This window comes from Dermochelys coriacea, chromosome 19, assembly GCF_009764565.3.
Source record: "Dermochelys coriacea isolate rDerCor1 chromosome 19, rDerCor1.pri.v4, whole genome shotgun sequence".
Classification (NCBI taxonomy): Eukaryota; Metazoa; Chordata; order Testudines; family Dermochelyidae; genus Dermochelys; species Dermochelys coriacea.
Window position 1 is genome coordinate 9,513,211 of NC_050086.2, and position 19,448 is coordinate 9,532,658.

Consider the following 19,448-nt stretch of genomic DNA (forward strand, 5'->3'; position numbering starts at 1 on the left):
GAAGGGAATTACCTCACAATTGGAGAGCCAGTGCTGACAGGGCCAATTCAATCAGGGTGGATGTAGTCCACTCCCAACAATAGATGAGGAGGTGTCAATTCCAGGAGAGGCAAAGCTGCTTTTGTAAAGAGCCAGACACTCCCAGTCCCTATTCAAGCCCAAATTAATGGTGTTAAATTTGCAAATGAATTTTAGTTCTGCTGTTTCTCTTTGAATTCTGTTTCTGAAGTTTTTTTGTTCACGTATAGCTACTTTCAAATCTATTATAGAATGTCCAGGACTCTGGCTATGTTTACAAGAGTGTCTCTCTTTACCACTCTTGCCAATGCTGGTGTAGCGACAGTGGTGGCAGCTGTAGTATAGACTAGCTGCCAGTATTTTTATCACCCAGATCAAGTCTGCAAGACACAGTGGTTAAAACACCAGTGATTCATTTACAGTAGCACTCACATTATTGCTACCTGCAATGGAACTGAACCAGTGGTAGCAACAGAAGGAACAGGGTACAGGGTCAGTAAAGACAAAATTTCCCTCTTCTCAGTGGCCTGCTGGCCTCTCTCCTCCTTCAGATCCCACCTAGAAACCCATTTCTTCCAGCTATCCTTTCTCCTCTTCATCATCACTGGTAACCTCCTCCCTCCTCCTGACAGGGCCTTGTCTTCAGTGTATCTTGTCTTATTTAGATGACAAGGGCAGGCCACATATCTTTCTCTGTGTGTAAAGTGCCATGTAAAGTTCCTGTGCTATATAAAGTGACCTGAACAGAAAAAAAAAGTTTGTCTTGTCCTCTTGTTTGCTGGACTTGTTTTTTCTGTCTTAACTTCTGCCTGAGAAATAGCAGAGCTGGCCACTCCTGGTTTTGCTAGACCTAGATCTCAGCTGTGCAAGTCAGCTTTCTCAGCCCTTAGATGTCGGGGCAGCGGGATGAATATTTAGCAAAGAGAGCGTTGTTCCCAGCTCTTCATTGAGGCCTTTTAAAGACAACACCAGAATTTCGAAGGCAGAAAATCAGCAGAAAAAGAAACCGGTTTAACACTTATACACACATACACCTGTCCAGGTCTTCTTATCCATCATAAAAAATCCAAAAGAGCACAAACTTCCAGCATTTTCCCTTTGCAGCTCACTTAACAATAACACATTTCCAAGCATTCCATAACTCTTTACACTAGTCCATAGCCAGATTTGAATCCAGATTGTTATGGTGGCATCCCCTCAAACAGCCAGGATGGGAGAGATCAGGAGCTTCCCCTCCACAGCTTTCATTCTCCTTTGCAGTTCAGTTTGCACTTCACTTTGCTGGTCATGTAAGCGGCAGTGAGGAGGCAGCAGGCTACGGTGAAGAAGCACAGAGCAGAGAAATTGCGAGTCTGGTCACTGTGCAGACTGGTGTAGATCTCCCTCCTTGACTCATAGTCCAGAGCCACTGCCTGCACCTGGGCTAGGGTGCACAGCACCAGAAACACATGGAAGATCTGATGCCCCTGCCCAAAGAAATGACATTTCCCTGGAAACCATTTCTCTGGATAAGGGTACGAGAAGAAAAAAGCACTGATAAGAAAAAACAGTACCTGGCATTTGTGGTATAAAAGGGCTGGATCTGCCTGCTCAGAGGGCTGAACAGTGTAGAGCCGGTGAATTACTGGGCTAATGTCTAGAGCATACGCCAGGCCCAAGGGCAATTCCTGACACAGTCTGCTCAGATGGCGGGGAAGCTGATGGTATCTATATTTAGCATAACAAGAACCTGCACAAGATAACCAAGCTAGCAAAACAGCCCCCGGCATGTAAAACCCCATGATCCTTGCATGCCAGTCTGGCTCAATGGCATAGTAGTAATGCACCAAGGCACTGCTGTACTGGTAAATGGCTACTCCCACATAGTCCATGAAAAAGAAGCTATAATGCCAGAACTCTGATTTGGCCTGGAGGAGGTGAGCCAGGGTGCTGAAGGTTAGGTAGGTGATAGAAGCAATGACAATGATGAACAGGGGATGGGCATGAGGATCGCTCACAAAATCCACCGTCTGGGAAAGCCGCTGGAACCTCAGCAGCAGGATTAGCGCAGCCACAAGGTGAGTCCAGACGTTGACAGCTTCGTTGTGCTGCTGGAAAAGCGTGAAGAAGTAATACTTCCAGGTCCGGTTGAGGGGTCTGTAGCCGGTGTGAATGTAGGGCTTCCAGAAGACCTTAGGCACATCTGAGGTGCCCACGGTGCAGGGAGGCGAGGGGAATGCCGTTTCCAGTAGCCTGGGGACCTGCCAAAGCTGCTGCACATTAATGAAAAGGCGGGTAAGTTTTTCCGGGACAATGGTTGCCATGACAAGGAGACCAGTACACTCAATTGCTGCCAAGTGAGCAAACCTTCATGAAGAGAAGAAAGGAAAGTTTAGTTTAGTTTTAAAAGCAGCATTACTGGGGATCAACATGTAGGGTTCATTTGTTTGTTTTTAAATCTTAGCAGTTCTGCTTATCAGAGATAATGTTCTCCTGACATTTACAATAAATGAAGAATGAAAAGTAGCATGGAGGGTTTTTTTGGTTTGGGTTTAAACACTATTCTTTGTATTATAGCAGGGCCTAGAGGTCACAAGCAAGTTTGACTCCATTGGGGCAGGTGCTGTACAAATATACAATGAATGACAGTCCCTGTCCCTAAGAGCTTACAAAGCAAAAACGGCAAGACATAACAGGAGGCGGAGATAAACGAGTGGGAGGGGGTGAGGAAGATGGGATAATACCTAAATATAGTAGGTGGTGCACAATTCTTAGCTAGTGATCACAAATCATCAGCTGCTTAGCCAGTAGCAGGTTGTGACGGCCCAAGCCCCAACCTCCTGGACAAACTTGTAACTCAATTAGTTACGTTCCACCACCCAAATTTCCCCTACCAATGGGATTCAGCAGCCCCCTTCGCTCCCTGTCATAAATGCTTGCATAGTGTTGCTGTGAGCTGTTAAACACCTGGTGTGTTCCACCTCAGAGAGGGCTGCATTTTAGAGTTTATATACAGTTTGTAAAGTGTTCTAAGTCTTAGCTGCTTTTTGCAGCTCTTAATTTTCCATATGGCTTTATAAAAACACTAGTTACAAAACACATATAGTCTAAACACATCATTTAGATTCCCCAACACATTCTGTGGGAGCAAACTGTTATGTAGTTGCGTTCTACTCAGAAACTACTGTCCCCAAGGAGATAAAAACCAAACTTCTGGGCTCCTTTTACTGCATTCACATTGGCCTTGGAAGTGTATTAAGACCACCCGGTTCTAGGCTAGAACGTTCTTTTTTTTATTTTTTTTAAATGTGTCTACCCTAACTTTATTTGCTAAAGCCCTGTTTAAACACACAGTTCAAACTCCATTCCAGGCCCTGTGCAAGTGGGTGCTTTAGATTAACTCTTACATTTCAGACATGAACCCATTGGAACAGCTCAGGGTACAGCTACACTGTGATAAAAAACACACAGCACCGAATCTCCTAGCCCAATAGGGTTGCCAACTTTGGTTGGATGAATTCCTGGACTTTTCATCACATGACATTATCTTTAATTAAAGATTAATCCCCGGAGACTCCAGGACAATCAGCAATTAGCACAATGAGATCCAACTTGTGGTTGGGACCACTAGACCCCACTGTGATATTGAAAAAATAGGCTTGAGGACAAAATCTGATTGGTGCTGAAATCACATTATATAAAAGAATTCCAGGGTATGAGACAGAAAACTCTCTGGGAGGCAGCCTCCAAACTGCTCCTACCACCCTCCTCTCCTCCTGATGGGAATCACCAGAACTGGGAGGATGACAATGGAATGTAATCACCAACTTCTACACTCCAACTAATCCTCAACAAAAAGAACAGAAACCATCCTGATCCCTGCTGGGAAAGGCATGAGCAAGAAGGCAGCTGCACACGTGCTTCCTGACTCAAACACATTGTTGGTCACATACATTAAGCAATAGAAAATCTTCCATGGTTTGGTAAAAACCTCAAGCCTCGTCTGCACTGAGAATATGTCCTGATTCCTGCCGTCAGTGTAGCTGCACACCAGTGCAAACCCCAGGTGGAGACAAGGAAAGCCACGATTTGCATGGGTGGTGCTTATCCAGCTTTGAGCTATATTGGTGGATGCGTGGTTGGTTCATCAATTGCTGGAATCAGTGCAAATTCCCAGTAAAGCTGAGGCCCCAGTTTGCTACATTTTAGGAGACACTGCTCCAGAATCTACAAGGCAATAGAGAAATATGCATTTGAAGCAGTGGTATGCTTGCAGGCATAAGCAGTCTAAGTATTTACTTAAGGCCCCCAGCTCAAGGGTTCCCCGATTTAGTATTACACCCAAAGTACCATTCATCTTATTTAACGTGGACTTGTTAACACAAGTGAATGAGTATATGTTGGTATATTTTTTGGTTTGTGGAAATAACGCACATAGTATTTTTAGTGGCGGCAGAGAAAAGGGACCCAAAAATATTCCTGTAGGTTAGCACCACCTCTGATTCAGAGCCTTAGATTCATAGATACTACGGTCAGAAGGGACCATTCTGATCATCTAGTCCGACCTCCTGCACAGCGCAGGCCACAGAATCTCACCCACCCATTCCTACGAAAAACCTCACCTATGTCTGAGCTTTTGAAGTCCTCAAATCGTGGTTTAAAGACTTCAAGGAGCAGAGAATCCTCCCTCAAGTGACCCGTGCCCCATGCTACAGAGGAAGGCGAAAAACCTCCAGGGCCTCTCCAATCTGCCCTGGAGGAAAATTCCTTCCTGACCCCAATATGGCGATCAGCTAAACCCTGAGCATATGGGCAAGATTCACCAGCCAGATACTACAGAAAATTCTTTCCTGGGTAACTCAGATCCCATCCATCTAATATCCCATCTCAGGGGATTCGGCCTATTTACCCTGAATATTTAAAGATCAATTAATTACCAAAAATCACATTATCCCATCATACCATCTCCTCCATAAACTTATCGAGTAGAATCTTAAAGCCAGATAGATCTTTTGCCCCCACTGCTTCCCTTGGAAGGCTATTCCAAAACTTCACTCCTCTGATGGTTAGAAACCTTTGTCTAATTTCAAGTCTAAACTTGCCTTAACAGTAGCAAGGAAATATATCATTCACAGAGTGACCTTCCATGTGGCCAAACAAAACAGAAGATAGGAAACAGATAACAGCTTCAATCAGGCAGCCCCAAGACTGGTTTGAGCAGCACTAATCTTTCACTAGTGAACTTCCTTACAACATAGTGGGAGCAAAGAAACAATAAGGGCCCTGTACAGCACCTAGGAAAATACCAATCTCATTTACACTCTGAATCAAGAACATCTACCTACCTAACTAGATTGTAACAGTGCTGCACCAAATACCTAGGCATCTCCAGTGCCATAAACTAACTCTCCCACAATGTATCCCTGACTCATGTTGAGTAGCACTTACATCGGTAGTCTCATAGAGTGCTACTTAATGTAAAGCTTGCAGCATCTGGCCCTAAATGTTTACATTTGCTTGTGTACACACGTGTAAACATCCTGTTAAAAGCACAAATAAAAATTGGCATATTTTAAATGTCAGCCATATGTGGTTTCTTTTAAACTAGGGCAGGAACAGCAAAACTCACTTCAGTTGCAGGCTTAAACTCAGTGTGCCCTGTAGGATCAATTTCACCTCAACTGAATTTTTATCTTATTTCTCAAAGTTCTGAAAAACTTTTATCAGACAGGCAGAAACTGATCCAAAACAGAGCTGTGATTTTTTTGTACTTGGTTGCTGTGACTGCATCAGCAGGACCCAGCCATGTACAGGTGGAAGACTCCCCTAAAGCTCAAGGGCCAAATTCTGCCAGTGTAAATCCAGGATAGCTCCACTCAAGTCAATGGGCGTTCAACCACATAACTGAGAGCAAACTCTAGCCTCCAGATACCAGAGTCCCTTTATGTGCCATATATTAGGGGCCTCCAAAAGGCTCAATGTATTAGGGTTTCTGAGAATTTCCTAATATTAGGATTTATAGGATTAGGGTCCCCCCAGGAGTATGCAGTACCAGGGCTCCCCATCAGTCTCCAGGTACCCCAAAAGATCTATAGCTATTAGGGTTTCCACACAGGGTACCCCATTTTCTAGCGCCCTAAATTGTTAAGTATTGGGGTCCCATACAGACTCCTACTATGAAGGATGCCCCAGGGTGTCCCCTAGAGATCCCTGGTATTAAGTTTAAAGGCTATGGGGATCTCGGAGGTTTGTAGTGTTAGGGAGGTACCCAGTATACTGGCTCCCCAAGCAAACAAGGGTCTCAGAGGTGCCCAGCGCAAGGCAGTACCTAGGCTACTCCTAGTTCTCAGGGGTCCCCAGTATCGTGCGCTCCTGGCACCCCCCCAAACAGCTCAGTCCCTCCCTTGCCCCGCTCAGGTACCTGCGAAGCTCGAATTCCCTCGGCCCCTGTCCGATGCTCCTGGCTCTGCTCCGCCCTAGTCCCAGTGGCACCTGGGAGACAGAGGGGAGGAAGGGGATACCCAGTCCGGCCGGGCCGCCCCTCTGCAGCGCCCGTCTCCCCACGGAGGCCCGCCTCGTCCCCTTCCCTGCCCCACCTATCTGGCAGGGACGCCTACGTCGCGGCAACCCGGGGTCCGAGGAGCTGCAGCGAGGGAGCGGCGCCATCTGGAGGCCGTGGAGACCTGACGCTGGGGCAGCCTGCGGCGGGGGGGCGGAATGGGGCAGCAAAGAGAGGGAGATGCCGGGAGCTGAGGGTGGAGGAGGGGTTGCGGGGAAGAGCCCGTCCCCTGCAGCTCTCCCTTTTCCTGCTCGGACATTAATTTTCCTAAGAAGTTATTTTAAAACCAGTAGCTTTAATCCCAGTCTCAGGGTGACCCTGTCCAAAATCTGCCTTGATCAGGCGTGGGGGATTAGGGGCATTTTTAGAATTCAGAGTATTTACATTTTGCAGGGTGGGGAGAGGATTTAAGATCCTTGAACCTTCCCCTCTGCCCATGGCTAGCAGCTCCATGAGCCTGTATTTTCTGCATGAAAACGAAAAAACAATGAGGAGTCCTTGTGGCACCTTAGAGACTAACAAATTTATTTGGGCATAAACTTTCCAGGCTAGAACCCACTTCATCAGTTGCATGGAGTGGAAAATACAGTAGCAGGTATAAATACACAGCACATGAAAAGATAGAAGTTGCCCTACCAAGTGGGAGGTCAGTCTAAGGAGACAATTCAATTAACAGTAGGATACCAAAGCAGGAAAAATCCTACTGTTAATTGAATTGTCTCATTAGACTGACCTCCCACTTGGTAGGGCAACTCCCATCTTTTCATGTGCTGTGTATTTATACCTGCTACTGTATTTTCCACTCCATACATCTGGTGAAGTGGGCTTTAGCCCACGGAAGCTTATGCCCAAATAAATTTGTTTGTCTCTAAGGTGCCACAAGGACTCCTCATTGTTTTTGCTGATACAGACTAACGCGGCTACCCCTCTGAAACATGAAAACGAAGTGACCATTGCATTATCACTGCTTAGGTCGCTCTATTGACACCTCTTTGTTTTCAAGCAGGCAGCTCCAGAGTCTAGTGAGGGGCATCTGCCTTCCACATGAACACACACTTCTCACACCCTCTCCAATGGCAACCGGTCTGGATCCTTCTGAAAACCTTGGCAATCTTCCCACATTTCCCAGCCCAGCTGAGCTATGATGTTACAGTGAAAAGAAAAGGAGTACTTGTGGCACCTTAGAGACTAACAAATTTATTAAGCATAAGCTTTCGTGAGCTACAGCTCACTTCATCGGATGCATTTGGTGGAAAAAACAGAGGAGAGATGTTACAGTGGTGGCTTTTCTGGAGCCCAGTATGTTGTGGCAAACTCTTTTCACTGGGTTTTTAAATATTTATGAATTCAAATGTATGACCATTATCTTTACATGGCTATCAACATCCAATCACACTGGTGTAGCTTCAGATCAAGATTTAAATAGGCCCGTTCCTAGGGACACTTGCCTTTCTGCACTGGTTCCTCAATAAAATATAGCTCTATGATGTGAATCTTAGTGTAGCACATTCCTGCAAATTCCCTGCTGTTTTCATGAAACAGTGCTATTTGTACCCATATTACCAGGCATTCCATCTATAAAATAGGCTCAGTAATATCACACAAGTGGGTTGTGAGGTTTAACTCACTACTGTTAGTAAAGAAACTTCAGGTGACACAGAAGTTGACAAAGGTTCTTCTATTGTCTTCTGATTCTTCGTGGTTTGGTATCAGTTTTATCAAACAGGAGTCAGGGATCAGTGCAATATCTGACTGCTGTATCTCTGATCTGAATTCATCCCCAAATGGCCTCTCAGCTCTCCTTATTTTAGACCACTTCATCTCGATACCCAACCTGTTTCTGCCATGAAAAACACTTTAGTGACTATTAACATTTGTCAGTATCTGCAAGATCAGGGCGTTAGAATTACCCAGTGCATTTGGGTACCGTTAAAAACCATTAATGAAACACAAGACCTTCAAAATAAACTCAGGTCATGGAGAATGTGAAAAGTGACCCACAGAGAATTTTTAAAAATTGGCTTGTGCATCTTTTTTTGCTTCTTTATGACGGATAAAGAGCTGAGTTTTTGTTTCTTGACTTTGGAAGTATCAGGAATGTCAAGTCTGGTCTTCTCTGGGGTTGGCAGAAAATGTATTGGATGCCTCAGAGGATGTGTATTTTACACTGAAACACCTTAACTTACCTTGAAGGGTTGGGAGTTAAATAGTTAAATAGGTGTTACGTTTGAAAAAAATGCTTTAAAAGTATGATTAAAAATTCCTTCCCTTCTCATTTGCTCAGCTTTCACTCTCTGGACTTACAATTTCACCAGATCTCCAATCATACAAGATTCACCCAGTGCAGACAGAACCTGGATTTCTATTTCTATTAGGAAAAAACTCCTTCTAGGTCTTCTCTATGGCAAAGAGGCAAAACAAGATACAACCCCCTTTTTTCCCCCTTCACAAGTCACCTTTAAAATAATCTAAAAGTCAGTCAAAAGCCAGTCTAGACAGGTAATTCTTACATTCTTACCTGAAGCTTGCCAAATGCAGGCTCTAGGGCAGTGATTCTCAAGCTTTCCAGGCTTCTGTACCCCTTTCAGTAGTCTGATTTGTCTTATATACCCCCAAGTTTAACCTCACTTAAAAATTACTTGCTTACAAAATCAGACATAAAAATACAAAAGTGTCACAGCACACTATTACTGAAAAATTGCTTTCTAATTGTTACCATATAATCATAAATCAATTGGAATATAAATATTGTACTTACATTTCAGTGTATAGAGCAGTATAAACAAGTCATAGTCTTTACCAAATTTTAGTTTGTACTGATTTTGCCAGTGCTTTTTATAAACTAGGAAAATTTCTAGATGCATTGATGTACCCCCTGGAAGACTCCTGGTTGAGAACCACTGCTCTAGGGAAATGGCCAAAAAAAAGGTTCCTGCAATATCCTCAATGAAGAATACTCAGCCATCGGTCCTTGAGCGGTAGGAACAATAGCAAGTATGTCAAAGCCATTTATAAAGGAACATAGATCTTTCCAACTGGATTGCAGACCATTTGGGGCTCTCTAAATCATAGCTAGAGCCCCTAGGTAATCCATGATTCAGTGGCTATGGAATTCACTCCTTGATGCACAATTGTGCTCCAGAATCTGAGCTTGCATTTTAAAAAATATTGTGTTTGTAGCACTCATTATTGCAAACATAACCCTAAAATCCTGAACAGAATAAAGGCTTATCTACATGGGGAAATAGGCTGCAGTAGCTATTTTGTACTACCTCCCCATGTGGATGCTTATTTTGCAGTGAGTGCCTTTATATAGTTTAGCTTAAATCACTTTGCAAGTGCAATAAGCTAAATATGCAGAAATCACTCAGTGTGGAATAAGGGCTTGTCTACACTACACAGCTTTTAGCAACAAGGCCTTGTCACAGAAAGTCAGCGTGTGTGAATGCTCTCTGTCGATATTTTGTCGGCACTTTTGCCAATAAAATACTTCCAGCCCCACCAGCGACATTAGCTTTGTCGGCAGGAGAGTGCTCCTGCTGACAAAGCCACGTTCATACTGCCACTTGTCGGCAAAACTTTTTATCTTTCGCAGGGGGACTTTTTTAAGTACCCATGAAAGACAAAAGTTTTGTTGACAACGTTGCAGTTTAGACAAGCCTAAGAGTGTGTACATTCGGAACTAGTGTGGAATAACTATCATGTTTTAAATTCACACCCTAGTTTATTTTGCAATAGCTTCTCCGTGTAGACAAGCCCTAGGGCCTATATCAATGCAGTGACATCTTCCAGAGTCTGCAGACAACTTGTAACAATACCTGAAGGAGGTGTGAACTGGCCTGTTCATCTGAAATGAGTTAACTATAAAACCTAAAGATGACATTTTAAATCCCAACATGGTTAAATATTTCAGATTGCTGTAGCAAAAACATCCAGCTAATGTGTTTATTCCGCAATCCCAAATTGTCATCTATACCAGTGAAGGGGTCAACCCCAATATCCCCTACTCAGATGCCACACGTCTAGCTTCCCCTGACAATCTCTATGATGTAGTTGGACATTATCACTGCAAAAATCTGTGGTATACTGAAAACTGAAAATATGAGGGCAGCATAAAATAAACAACATGGGATTTTATAATACTGGCTGTATTAATTTTCATAGTTAATCCAATAAAAACATCTCACAGCCTTTTCCCACTTTCCAAGCCACAATTCTTTTAATATGGACCCAAGAATTATTATATAGCTTTGTAGTTTCATAGATATTAAGGCCAGAAGAGAGCATTAAATTATCTAGCATAACCTCCTGCATACTACAGGCAATTAATTTTCATTTATACTTGTAATAAGCCCAATAACTTGGGTTTGGCTAAAGCATATCTTGCAGACAGGCATCATCTTGAGCTGAAGACATCAAGAGATGGAGAAGCCACCTTCCCTTTGTAATTGGTTCCCATGGTCAGTCACCCTCACTGTGAATTCTAAATTGAATTTGTCTGTTTTAACAAAGCCTGGTGCTTTTTACAGGCTGTCCAGCCTTTCACTTTTTCCAGATGTCTATTCCCTTTCTCTCACTTCATCTTATCTGTTCCATCCTATCTCTCCCTGTAATCCGTTACTTCACTTTTCCCCTCCCTTGTTGTGTCATCCTTGCAATTCCTGGGTCCCTCATGTTTTAATTCCCTCCTCAAATTCCTTTATTACCCTTCTTTAAAGACCATTTTCTTCCACCAGTCTCTTAAGATGGAAGGAGACTAATTCAGCCATATCCCCTTTGTGTTGTTCCTTTTGGATATAACAGGATCTAGGTTAGGCATGACCAGATCTTTAGATAGGGCTCCAGGGCCCATCTGGCAACATACTACAGGAATAACGCTGAGGTTTTAGTGGGTGGTGCTCTTCTTCACAGCATGGCAGTAGGGTGCTGACAGGGATGGGCTTTTTCCCTAGATGAGACAAAAAAAATCAATGTGATGAATACTGTGGAATCCTCTGACTTTTTTCACAGGAGTGGTTTAAGTGCAGCCCAGTGCATTTCAGGAGAGTTGCACTGGACTGGTAGTTGCCAAATCTACAGTTCATTTCTGATTGGCACTGCTATGTGATCTCAGAAAAGTCACTTTGCCTCTGCTTCGGTCCTGTCTCCCTTTGTAGTCTTAGCTTTTCCCCCATTGATGGTGTAGCACCCCACAATACTTGGACTAAATATGCAGAATAGATTCTTGATCTGATCAGATCTGTCATTACACAGGTAGCAGCTAGGAGGAGCCCCAGTCACAGACCAGGGTCTGATTGTTCTAGATACTGTACAAACACCGAATAAAAACACTGCACATGGTATGTAAGGACCTGCAGAAACAAGGTTTCCATATCAACAGCCCTCAGAAAACTGGAGGAGCAGCTTGGAATTTGGGTCAGCAATTTAAAAACCTAGAACCCTGTCTCAGCCATCACACCATCCTCAGGATATCAGATGCCCTGTGACTTTTATTCCCATGAAATGGAGCTGGATTGTGAAGTACCTGTTGTAATAAGAGCAACAAATTAAAACCGTGTCCAATTTTGAGCCCTCAGAACCGTTTTAGCAGTGCCAACCATCCAAAATTCCAGATGAAGTCAGTAGGAGCTGTTAGTACTCAGTGCCTCTGGAAGTCGGGTATTAGCTGTCTCATGTTTGGTACCCGTGTCATCTCCCCCACTTTGCCTCTTACAAGTTTCAGCGGTAAGTGTATATGGTGTCAAGCCATTCAATGGGTACTCCTGTATTTAGCTAGAAAAGTTCTCTAGGACAGATTATAACACAAGCCTGAGTAACAGGGCTCAGTTTAAGAATGAATCCTACCTATGTCTAGGTTGGACACTTTATGGTCGTATAGCTACTTACATGGGCAATTTGCAGTTATTCCTTTACCTCATAATTAGCAGTATACATTCACAAGTGTCTACAAGACTCCTTCTAGAGTCTTTCACTTTGGAAGGAAAGCTACTGAGTGACATTAAGTGAAATAATGGCCTGTCTCCAGTTAGACTCGCATGAATTGAGTTAAATAGAGACAACATATGATAGCTAACAGTAATTAAGGAAGTAGAGTTTTGGGGGACTATTTTGTCATGACAATGGGAGTTGGGTTCCTCTCTCCCTTAAGCTCTAACTATTGTTTGAGTTAGAATAACTCAACAATATTTTTTGCTCACAAAGTGTAGCTCCTCTTAATTGGTAAGAGGTGTAGATTGCACTGTACCACAGTTGATGTACATGGAAAGTACTGGAAGTCTTGATAATATGCCCATTTTTAAATTTAAACCTCTGTCATTTGATTAGGGAAGTGCAAGAACTGCGTCAAGTTTGAAGTCGCTATTTCCCCTGAAGTCTCTCCAAAAAGCTGCATGGTGACACTTGGATTGCTCACTTAGTGTTTCCAGAAAAAGTTGTTTTTAACATAAAAAGTCAGATTACAGTCATGTGGTAACAAGGATTTATTTGTTGAAGTGTCAACATCCAGAGGGAGGTGGTTCTGAATTGTTTAAACAAGAACCGTAACAGCTGACAACTGCTGAGGTGCTACAACAAAGCTCTTATTGTAAGATTAAAACAATGAAGACTGCTCTAGGGAAAAAGGATGCTATACAGTATATCCAGTAGCTGGGTGTAAGAAAAAGTGCTGCTTCAGGCTTTTCTTTCTAATGTTAAAGAGAGTCCGTTTTAGATACGGTCATCTATAAAAGTTGGATTTTTTTTTTTAATGTATTGTCATATTAGTTCCAGAAATAATTCACTTGTGATAATAGCACTGTGCAGCTTTATTAAGTCACTCAGTTACAGTAGAATCTTGTAAGACTGGGACAGTCAGATTTTGAAGTGAACAGATATTCAGCACGGAATAGTATATTACATATTCCTTTCACAAATATGTCTTACAGAGCTTATACAGTACTAGCCATCAGCCCAGTAGCAAGCGCACTGGAGTAGAAAAGGATGCAACAAGATAGCTACACTGGAAAGACAACACTTTAGAAAAAGTGAAACATGTAAGATCTCCCCTTTAGTCCCCAAAGCAAGCGTACAGTTTGGATCTAACTATACAGCTCTACATCAGTTTTCTAGAAATTCAACAAAAAAACCCACTGGCCAATACAGTCTTTGGATATTTAGGGGAGGGGGAGAGTCATTTTCCAGAATGAAGGTCAGTCAGTTTCATTCTCACCAGGTTCTTTGCCTTCTTTGTTCTTTCGTACTTCTTCAATATGCTTGTCCTGAAGAAAGGAAAGGTGATTGAGCGATTAGTTGTTTGAATTAGTCTACTGAAGAAACCAAGACTCTAGGTTTGTAGCAGCATTCAGGTCTACACTTCAGCTGCCAAATCTTCCGATTCCACCTTCACATCTGGTCCCCAAATGACAGGATGAATTGTAGCATACGCCACAGAAAGTTTTGAAGATCAGTGACGTCTTGCTTCCTTTTTTAAAGAGCATAAAAATTCCCCTCCAGTCCCTCTTCCCCAAGAGAATTACTACAGGTCTTTTGGGAATTTAATAAAGATATACAAATCCTCTTTAGTGTGGAGACTGACCAAAAGATACCCCCCAGACCTCTAATTAGACAATTACCCCACTCCGCCAGTAGTTGGTTATGTTTAGCTGGTTAGCATAGAAAAGAACATAAAAGAGTTCTTCCCAAGTGGGAATTAGAACTTGACACCTACTTTCTCCCTCAAGCGCTCCAGTTTAGCGGCCATTTGTGCCTCTCTGTTTTCTTTGTTAGCTTCCATTTTGTGGGTCAGCTTCTCTTCTGCCATTTTGCTGAAGTTATTATTTTCTTCAATTGCTTTCTGAAGCACTTCTTTTTCGTGCTCTCGTTTCTCAGCTAATTGCTTCAAGACTTCTGCTTCATGAGACTAACAAGATAGACCATGTATGTTTAGACACAAGACAGATGAACTATATAGCAAGGTACCCAATTGTCTACATTGGAGACAACATAACATTTTCTACTGCCAATTTCATTTGTGACTGTAGTCTTAACACATATCAGGCACAAATCCCCAATGCCTTCCTTCTCTACTTGCCCAGATTCCATCATAGTTGATTACACAAGAAAATAAGTTCTTGCAGTTAAGTACAAGAATCTAGTAAACTAGACAGCTTCTGAAAGAAAAAGGGCACACTGCTGCCAAGTTTTCTGGATGATTCTATCCTCCTCCACTCATCATACGTTTTAACATGAACCCATGGACACTAGAGACTATGCAAAAATCAGATATTATGTTATGTTAAAAAGCCTTCACATTTATGGCCCTCCTAATTATAATAAAGAATTTGAAGCCATGTCTCAACAGCAGGTGCCATGTCTAGTACAACTTTCAACCCTGGACTTCGTATTAGGAGTGTTTCGGAGATCTCCCAGAAAAATCTGGCTATTGGTAAAAGGAGTCCAAGAGTTTCCCCATGAAGTAAGAGGTAGGAGGAAGAATTAGAAGGAAGACAACCTTTCAGTAAACTTTAGGAGATCAAAGAGTAGCAGTCTCTCTCCCTATTAAAATGTCCCACCACCCCCAAGTTTGGGGCAACCCCAGAAAGGTCACTTTGGGAATGAAGTTCAGATCTTGCAGATATATTTAACACAACTGAGTAAGAGCTTTAGAAATTCTACTGCAAGTCATTTAACAAGCAAACAATCTCCTGCTCTTTTGCAGCGCTATGCTAGCATGTGAGTAGCTAGCTGGTTGTCCAAACTAACAAGTGCCTATATTAAGACTGAAAGTCCTGCAATTTTAGATTCATCAGAAAGGGGTTTTGTTGGTTTGTTTTTTTAAACATGAGCTTTACCTGACTGTCCTTTTAAGCTACTGTTACTTTGGATTTACCTTACGTCTCTCTTCTGCAGCTTCCAACTTTTTCTGAATTTCTTCCAGTGAAAGATCCTTCTTCTTTGGAGGGGAGAGGGGAAATTCTGGGACTGCTTCTTTTGAAGGAGGACTAAGTATCAGCTCAAATGCCTGCCCAGAGGCACGCTTTTCCAGCTCCTTCACCTGAATATCTAAGAGAATGACAAGACACATCGGTACTTGGAGCCAATTACACATGATTCTTCGACTTAGATAACGCAGCTGTCTAATGAAGCAAAGAGTTTAAAATGAGCAGATTAGCCTATTTAAAGCAGCCGCATAAGCCAACAATACATTTGTTTCTTAAGTCACATAGCCACAACAGTATCTGTGCATCTTTACACGTTAATTTATCCTCACAACATCCTAGTTAGATAGGCAAGTATCCCCACTTTATAGATGGAGAACTGAAGGACCAAGATTAAATAACTCGCCCAAGGTCCCACAGAAAGCTGCGGTAAAGCCAGGCACTGAACCCTGGTCTTCCAACTCCCGTTAGCCAGCAGGCCAGCCTTTCTTCCAGAACTTCAGACTATGTTTTTCAGGACAGTGCACAAATGGCTTCTAAACTCCTGCAGAACTGACTTGTCTGCTTATAGGATTTAGGGCATCACACCCACTTTTTAGAGTCATTTTCATCAACCATACCAGATGGCTTTCAGTTAATCTACATGCTAACAGACAAAACTTTTCATGTGTTTTCACATACATTTAATTTAAAGTTTTCTAACCCCTGCATTAAGAGACAGGAAAATAGTACTTTGCTTACTGCTTATTTAACATCAAAATTAGGGTAGTGAAAGAACTTCCCTTTTATTCAAAATATTTACAAAGTTATTGAGAAGATACAATACAGGAATGTTCAATAAAGTGTTCTTAACACATTACATACCAGAAGAAGCCATGACTAAGAAGGTAGACACCAGAAATGTGCTCTGGAAAGACTCCAATCAGTGGAACCCCTAAGTAATTAATAAATAGTCATTAATTCTTTGAGTAAACAACCATAAGAGTTAAAAAAAATTGTTTTACACACCAGAATGCAACACCAATCAAAATCACTGTGTGTTACAATAAGAGAATACTGAAGAGGCATTAATTACTACAACCAGATGACCCTATGATTTGAGAGTTTGTGGCCAATCTAGGCAGTTCGAGAAGTTTCTGCTATTCCAGTGCCTCTAGGCCCAGTTGGTCTGAATATTTTCAGACCTTGTTTACACTTCTAAATTGCAAAGGCCACAAAGTAAGTGTTTAGTCCAGTAATTTCTCTGTCCCCACAAAGGGCTACTAATCCTGCTTTTTCACCAAAAATTAAGTCATTTCATAAACTGACAAAAGTAATACATTTTAAATTTCAGGAGTGGCACTATAGTCCAAAGGAAGGAGATTCAGGACTACAGCCTATTCCAAGTTTCAGAGAATTGCAATGACAATTTAGGCTTAGTCAACACCATATTTAAGACTACAATGAGACAACTAGTCATAAGACAGCTGTCTCTCAAGTTTGGTTGTTCTTGTGCAGATAGGATCAAATTTCCCTTATTTTTATGCTATGACCGGTACCCATCTACTGAAGAGAAACCAAGCCACATTATATAGCATGCTCGGAGCATAACCATTTTGTAACTCTTAGAGCCATTTTCCACCCATAGATCTCAAAGCACTTTACAAAGGTGAACAGTATCATTATCAGTTTCAGAGTAGCAGCCGTGTTAGTCTGTATTCGCGTCATTATCCCCATTTTAATGGGGAAGTGGAGGCAGAGGAGGAATTGACTTACCCAAGAACCCAGCAGTGCAGTAACAGAGCCAGGAAATAGAACTCAGATTTGAGTTCCAGTCCCGCATTCTATCCAGAGGATCTAATGGATACAGGCCAGCTACAAGTGCCTCCATTTACTCATGTACAAAAATGGGTACAGTCCCACTGATCTTGACTCTGTTTAGAATGGTTATTTAGGAGCCATTGGATGAAAAGCACTACATGATATTCTGCACTTTTAAAGACAGATAGCAGAGCCATTTTCCTTAATGCCAGATTATGATAGCCTCACTAAAATAACAGTAGAGATAATTTCAAAGCCACAAAAGCATGACTGATAGTTGAGGTAAGCGAGACAGCTATGAACAGCTGGATTGTTAAACAGCGAAGATTAGAACCAGAACAATAGCTACAGACAGGCAAGGACTGTAAACCTGGAATAGCTACAGACAGGCAAGGACTGTAAACCTGGAATAGTACGGAGGCTATCATAATCTGGCATTAAGGAAAATGGCTCCGCTATCTGTCTTTAAAAGTGCAGAATATCATGTAGTGCTTTTCATCCAATGGCTCCTAAATAACCATTCTAAACAGAGTCAAGATCAGTGGGACTGTACCCATTTTTGTACATGAGTAAATGGAGGCACTTGTAGCTGGCCTGTATCCATTAGATCCTCTGGATAGAATGCGGGACAGAACAGACGGATGGGGCTCTGGAAGAGTAATGGTGGAGCAGTCTGGCTATTGTGGGTAAGCGGGGCTGTGGGGGGCAGAGTGAAGAGCTGACCCCCCCCACCCCGGTAGAGTAATCTCCAGACGGTGCAAGAGACAGGATATAGCTCATGGGGCGGGGCCAGGACCGGCCCCCTAATTGGCCCAATCGAGATACCCCGGACGGGGCAGGCCGACGCCCCACATAGCCACTCAGAAGCGAGCGTGACGCAGGGCTCCCCTGAAGCCCCGCCCCCGGCACGCGCGTTTCGAACAGCACCGAATTCAAACCGCTGGAGAGCGCGCGCAGGGGCTAAGGGGAGGGGGCGGCGCTAACTGTAACATCCGGGCACCTGGGTACCCCCTCCCCATCCACCCCTCCCGCGCGTTTCACCTGATACGGGCCCCCGCCTTTCGCGCGCCAAAGCGCCTCAGGCGGCAGCCCCTTCCGCCGGGGAGCCTCCCCCGGCTCGGTCCCCTGCCCTGCGAGCCGGCTTCGGTCCCTTCCGCGCCCCTCGCCTCGCAGCCCCGGTCCCCGCTAAAGCCTCGAGGGCGGCCGAGCTGGCTGGGCACCGCCCCCTTCCCCGCGAACAATGGCGGGGCCCTGTCAGAGAGGGGGAGGGGAAAGGGAGGGGGAGGGGGGACAACCGCCGCTGCCTGAGCCCCAGCCCACCCCTCTCCCCCCCCCCGTCGGGAACCGCCCCGGGCCCCCCGCCCACACGGCGGCGGGGACAATGGAGCCCCAGGCGGAGGGAGGGGACGCGCCCCGCCCCCAGTTCATTGTCTCCCGCAGCCCCGTCCGCTTCCTCGGCCCCGCTCCCTCTGCGCCGCGGCACCGCTGTGGGGGACCGACCGGCCGGCCGCCCCCTTCGCCCGGGGAAAGCGCAGAGCCGCTGCCGCCGCGGTCCCTGACGGAGGCTGACCAATTCCGCGCTGTGCCGGACACAGCGCCTCGCCATTAACCCCGACCATCCCCTCCTGCGCCGATCCGCACCGGGGGGGGGGAGCCCCCCCGGGACCGCCGCCCACGGGCACCCGCCCTCGGGGGCTCCCACGCGGGCACCGACCCGCTGCTTTCCCGCGCCTGTCCTAGGCGCGCTCCGCTCACCCACCTGCTCCGTCCGCGCGGCCGACCACACTCAGCTATTAACCGACCTGCTGCGGCTCACAAAAGCGCCAAACAATGGCACGTGACCAGCCCCGCCCCGCCCCCATTGGCCGAGAGCGGCGGCACGTGTCGCCCAGCGGGGGGGGAGGGGGCTCGCGCGCCCCCTTCGCCTGGTGCATCGTGGGAGCTGTAGTCCACAAAACAGGGCGTGGGGGCCAGTGCGGGAGGGCCAGGGCCGGGGCGGGTGAAGGTGCTGGGGACAGCAGGAGTTGGGGGCAGGACGCCAGGGTCTGCCCCCGCTCGGCTCCTCCACGCGCTGCGGCACGCGCCCCCCGCCTCGGCCTCACCGTCCCCACGTGTGAAATGGGGATAACGGGACTCCCTTTGTCTCCTGCTCCCACCCCTGCCTCTGCCTGGGCTAA

General features: G+C 44.8%; 2 protein-coding genes across 3 annotated transcripts; both read right to left on the reverse strand.

The window, feature by feature from the left end:
- Positions 1 to 931: 931 nt before the first annotated feature.
- On the reverse strand, positions 932 to 6,613 carry PAQR7 (progestin and adipoQ receptor family member 7). Its single transcript, XM_038377937.2, has 2 exons — positions 6,419 to 6,613; positions 932 to 2,364 (listed from the first exon to the last, which is right to left on the reverse strand). Exon 2 carries the CDS (start codon positions 2,319 to 2,321, stop codon positions 1,263 to 1,265), a length of 1,059 nt encoding a protein of 352 aa, XP_038233865.1. The 5' UTR covers positions 2,322 to 2,364; positions 6,419 to 6,613; the 3' UTR covers positions 932 to 1,262.
- Positions 6,614 to 13,017: 6,404 nt separating this feature from the next.
- STMN1 (stathmin 1) lies at positions 13,018 to 19,189 on the reverse strand. Of its 2 annotated transcripts, none has more exons than XM_038378004.2 (5): positions 19,031 to 19,189; positions 16,336 to 16,405; positions 15,423 to 15,595; positions 14,262 to 14,453; positions 13,018 to 13,812 (listed from the first exon to the last, which is right to left on the reverse strand). In XM_038378004.2, the coding sequence occupies exons 2-5, from the start codon at positions 16,346 to 16,348 to the stop codon at positions 13,744 to 13,746; spliced, it is 447 nt and encodes a 148-aa protein (XP_038233932.1). In that variant the 5' UTR covers positions 16,349 to 16,405; positions 19,031 to 19,189; the 3' UTR covers positions 13,018 to 13,743. The 2 variants fall into 2 exon arrangements, with proteins under 2 accessions (XP_038233932.1, XP_043362008.1); XM_043506073.1 differs by lacking the exon at positions 19,031 to 19,189 and adding an exon at positions 17,227 to 17,662.
- Between the last annotated feature and the right edge of the window lie 259 nt (positions 19,190 to 19,448).